Source organism: Nelumbo nucifera, chromosome 1, assembly GCF_055504915.1.
Source record: "Nelumbo nucifera cultivar China Antique chromosome 1, China Antique-T2T, whole genome shotgun sequence".
Classification (NCBI taxonomy): domain Eukaryota; kingdom Viridiplantae; phylum Streptophyta; class Magnoliopsida; order Proteales; family Nelumbonaceae; genus Nelumbo; species Nelumbo nucifera.
This window is the reverse complement of record NC_142649.1, coordinates 206,543,367-206,548,625: the sequence shown is the minus strand read 5'-3', so window position 1 is coordinate 206,548,625 and position 5,259 is coordinate 206,543,367. Positions and strand designations below refer to the sequence as shown.

Here is a 5,259-nt window from a genome sequence, read left to right as displayed (position 1 = left end):
TTATACTTTCTTGTACACTTATACAAATTAGAAGAGAATAAATTTTAATTCACTTTTCTTTTAAGGTTTATTTTGATTTGGTTCATTTACAATGCAAACAAACAAAATAAAGTAAAACTTAAAACAATAATAGCTCAAAATTTGCACTATCATACTTTTGTCTCGGTACAAATGAAATTGCTAGGCCTTGAGAACATTCCCTCAACTTTCTGTATCTCTCTTGATTACTTCTTAAGATTAATTAATGTTAAAGAAATCGGAGAAAGCCATTGATAATTAAATTAGCTTTTGAGGTGGAGATTTAGACTTTTGTGTACCTAATTCTTTCTGTGGATTTCTCCATACAAGCAAGCTTGGACGATGGAGCTCTACACCTTCAAAGGCAATGCCACGGTGGAAAGTAACTCGACTGATTAGCAATATAAATTACAAATATAATAATAAATTGAGATTCTGAGAAATAGCATAGAAGCTAGGCTGAATTTCTTAGAAACATAGGCCATTAAGTATTATTTGATATTGTAACATCGTCAGCTAGGTGAAATTGAAATTATGCAAGCAATAAGTCAACAGCCCCACACCTTTTTGTTGTGGGTTAGATGTGGAACATAAACTGGTAACCGGTCAGCCATCCGGGTCCGGTTTTATTAGAAACCGAAAATTTGAAAAAAACGTTGCTGCAAAGTCAAAAAAATCGTTGACATGTGCGGTCATTCGCGGGTTAAGATTTTTATTTTTTAATGTTTTAAATAAAAAAACAAAAAATAAAATACCCATTATATCCCAACTAGTTTGAATCCTTATTCGATTTTCCCTTTAGCTTTAGGGTTATTTCCCATTTTCCCGAGTTCCCTTCTCATTCCTCTCAACCCTCACACCCTATCGACCGATCACCTACGGCGGCCATCACCTCTGGCATCCAACGACGATACACATCAACGGCGACCGGCGAGCTTGCAGCGGCGAAAAGTAACCCTCACCCCAGCACTTGCAGCGGCGTCCAACAACGAGAAGATCCAGCACTTGCAGCGGCAGACGGCAAGCTTGCAGCGGCACTCGGCACTCGACACTCAATAGTGGCACTCAGCACTCGGCATTTGCACTAGCGAGCCCAAGCCCGATTTGCAGGCTTGCAACGACAACGAATCCACTTGGCACTCAACACTTGTAGGCTTGCAGTGGCAATTTTCCTATGACCAAGCCCGACTGCCCAAGCCCACCAGCAGTGAATCCACTGTCACACCACCATTATCGGCACTCGACAGTGAAACCCTGAAGGTATAATTTTTTTCTGATTTTTTTTGTGATTTAATTGATTTTTTGAATTATTGTGATTCATTTGGATCATCAACCCCTGTTTGTTCTTCATTTGATTCATCATTTTTCTTTGGACCAGCTAGGCAGAGGCTTTTAGTGAGTACTTTATACTTTATAATTAGGAGTAGCAGATGATAAGTTGATAGATTTTCTAGCAGAAAATTGCTGCTTGTATTTTTGTATTAGTTTCTTGTTGATTATATGCCTTGCTGAACCCTCAAACTTCATTTGATGATCAGATGCTTAGTTCTTTGTTTAATTAATTTGGCTTAAATGTTAGGGGAAAAACTGATTCTGCTTGGGAGCATGTTTCCCTTAAAGCTGAACCTCTTAATGGATCAAAGTCAATGACATGTCTTTATTGTCAAAAGACTTTTGAAGGGGGAGGGATTAATAGGATGAAACAACATCTTGCCTAAAGGAAATGTGAGATTGCAATTTGTCATAAAGTACCCCATGATGTAAGGTTCAAAATGGAGCAATCGTTGAATGAAATCAATGACAAAAAAAGAAGTGAAAAGCAACCAATGAATTTTGTTGACAGTAGAGCACAATGTGGAAGGAATGATAATGATGATGATATTGAGATTAGAGAAATGAATCTACCTAGTACACATGATACCTATCAAGGGAAAAAACCAACTACATCATCGAGAAAGGGGAAAGCATCTTCAAGGCTAATAACTAGCCATTTTGCTCCACGGACCACTCCAGGTGCACAACCTGGAATTAAGAGTGTATTGACATCTAAGGGAGCAATTAATCATGTGGACCATGTTGTTATGAAGTGGTTGTGTGATGCTTGGATTCCCTTGAATGCTTTGCGTTCAAGATATTTTCAGCATATGTTGAATGCCCTTGCTACTATTGGTCGAGGGTACAAAGCTCTTTCATATCATAAATGTAGGACCAATTTGTTGAAGGATTTAATTCAAGAGGTGCAAATGTCAGTTGATAAACTCCGTAAGGATTGGGCTACATATGGTTGCACTATATGTTAGACAGTGTATGCCCTTAGCTCCAATCAGATTGATGTACATTATGACATTTATTGTAAATGAATAAAGTACATATTTGATTCATGTTATTGCGGTGTGTTTCTGTGTAATACCCTTAAACTGGACACATAATGAGATTCGTGTTAGTTTAGAATGTTCACAACCGTTGGATAAGTCTAAGGAGATTTATCCTACTAAGGCTGACACTGGTGTGCCGCCAAGTGTTGGGGTGGCCTGTCTCAACAGCCAGGGTGAGACCCGAGGTACATGCAGTGTAGGTTTACTTGAAACCCTGAACCGGACCAGATTTTCAGTATTGCCCTGGACCTTGGTGATTAGTGGGAAAAACTGGAAAGTTACACCTGACCCCTAGACTCGATTATGATATTGCACTAGGTATCGGATTTGGCTGTCTTTGATATGCCAATCAATGAGATCCTTAGCGGGGGTCAAAACCTGGGTATGTTGGGACAGTCCGAGAATTCATCTGAGTGGGCGATCATAGTGACAGGATCAACCCCTTTGTCGGACAAAGGTAATGATAGGGGATGCACTCTCTCTGATGGAAATCAAGACTGCCGGCATCCGATTTCAATCGTTGAAATTTGTTTTGCAAAATATATTTTATATACGGATATAAATATATATTTTATGGTTTCAAATTGTTTGCAAAATGGTTTTAATTCCCGGGATCCATGTGAGTAGAGAGTGTAGCACTGTTCCTTGCAGCCGAGGGAAAGGTCATCTCTTGTCGGGCAGTGTATGATCATTATGGGCTGAAAGGTTAAGTGTAAGACCATTGAGGGTAATATCTGATGGGCTAATCTTGCATCTACCCACAGTCCCTGGGATTTTATAAGGTGGCTTGGCCCATGGACCACTTAGTGTAAGTGTTGGGCCCATTAGGAGTCCATGTGATGGGGGCTTCAGGGGGTTCATTGTATTTTCAATGAATTCGACCAAGCCTTGTAACAGAGGCTGGGCTGAACCCATGTGGCGGATGTGTAGATCAATGTTTGGGTCCCATGCCATACAAAGAAGCCCAACTGGGCAGTAGTTCGAAAGCAGTTTGAGCACTTAGACTTCATGGGCCTAAAAGCCCATTTCGAACTAGGCTGATATGATCAGTTAATTAAGGGGGCGGATCTGGGATTAAATCAGCAGATAGGATATGGTCTTACCCTATCCACTCAGTGAGTCCAGATCTGAATACAAATTCAGATCTGGAAACCTCCTAATGAGATTAGGAGAGAGCTGATCTAATCTGCAAATAAGATAAGGGTTTATCCTTATCTCTTAAAGAGAACTCCTAATCCAAATACAGATTTGGATTAGGAAACTCCTAATGAGATTAGGAGCTCTCTTTAAGGCTATAAAAGGAGGGGGCGAACCATTCATCTCATCCTAGAAATCTCAGAGATACAAGATCTCAGAGCACAGAGAGAAGTCGAACACAGTGTGACTGCGTCTTCTCCCCGCGTTCTCCTCCTGTCGCCGCCATACTGCCAGTTCGTTCCCTAGTTTTGTGGGAGTGATCAAGATCAGTTCTTGATATCAGTCTTTGGAGAAAGATTGATTTGAAGTTGTGCTCACTGCCTCCATCGAATTCTTGTGAAGGGTTCGGTTCTTGGGAAGAATACTATTGATTCTGCTCCACTCTACACTGTGTCATCTTCAATGGGAGCAGTCTTTAGAGATTTTCTTTGGGCGTGAACACTTTCATTGGGAGATACTATTTCTTCGTATTAGGTGTATCCCTCTCATTCCTTTTGGTTCAGATCTGGTTCGGTTCTTGGTTCAAGATTGATCCTTGATAAATGCAGTTTTTCTAAAACAGGGAATGCGATTCCCACATGGGAGAGAGAGAAATTTTTGAAATTTCGCCCTACCTTCCTACAGGGTTCGGCCATCCATATGATGGATCTCTCATCCCTTCACTATAATGGCTGACGGTTGGACAAATACACATAGCCAAACATTGATTAATTTTTTAGTGTATTGTCCTACAAGAACTACATTTGTGAAGTTTGTAGATGCTTCTGAAACAGTAAAGAGTGCAGAGAATTTATTTCTTTTGTTTAAGGAAGTTATTGATTGGGTAAAAGCAGAAGATGTTGTTCAAGTGGTCACTAACAATGCTGCAAATTATGTAGCTGCAGGAAGATTGTTGGAAGCAGAATTTCCATGGATATATTGGTCACCTTGTGCAACACATTGTCTAAACTTGATGTTAAAGGAAATTTAGGAAATAGATTATGTTGCAAATGTGGTTCAACGTGCATCTAGAATTACCAAATTTGTCTACAATCATATTTTTGTACTCTCAATGCTAAGGAAGAGACCTGGTTGGACTGAGATAGTACGTCATGAAACCACTCATTTTGCAACTAATTTCATTGCATTGGATAGCATTTTGAAGCACATGCATGATTTGCAAAATTTGGTGACAGATTGGAGTTTTATTGATTCTAGGTATGCAAAAGATGCAAAGGGGAAGGAAGTAATACAAATAGTTTTGGATTCTGAATTTTGGGCACAATGCAAAATGATTGAAAGTTTCACATCACCTCTTGTTAGTGCATTGAGACTTGCAGATTCTGAGTTTAGGCCTGCAATGGGGTATATGTATCATGCAATGTTGAAGGCAAAAGAATCACTGAAAAAGTTTTTTAATTATAAGAAAGCTAAATATGGCCCAATCATGGACATTATTGATAGAAGATGGAATAGAAAAATGGGTCAGAGGCTTCAACTTGCAGGGTATTATTTTAACCTGACCTTCCATTATGATCCGAAATCAAAAGTTAAATCCCTGGCTATTATGTCTACAATTTTTTATGTCATTGAAAAGCTTGCAATCAAATCAGATGATGTGAAAATAAAGTTGAACAAAGAGCTTATTCTTTTTGAAAATTGTCGTGGTAATTTGGAAGACCTTTCTTAG

At 39.3% G+C, this 5,259-nt stretch overlaps 1 protein-coding gene across 1 annotated transcript; it reads left to right on the top strand.

Moving 5' to 3' along the window:
* Positions 1 to 1,790: 1,790 nt before the first annotated feature.
* Positions 1,791 to 5,259, top strand: LOC148804410 (uncharacterized). Its single transcript, XM_088901174.1, has 3 exons — positions 1,791 to 2,313; positions 4,349 to 4,464; positions 4,561 to 5,259. Exons 1-3 carry the CDS (start codon positions 1,791 to 1,793, stop codon positions 5,257 to 5,259), a joined length of 1,338 nt encoding a protein of 445 aa, XP_088757300.1.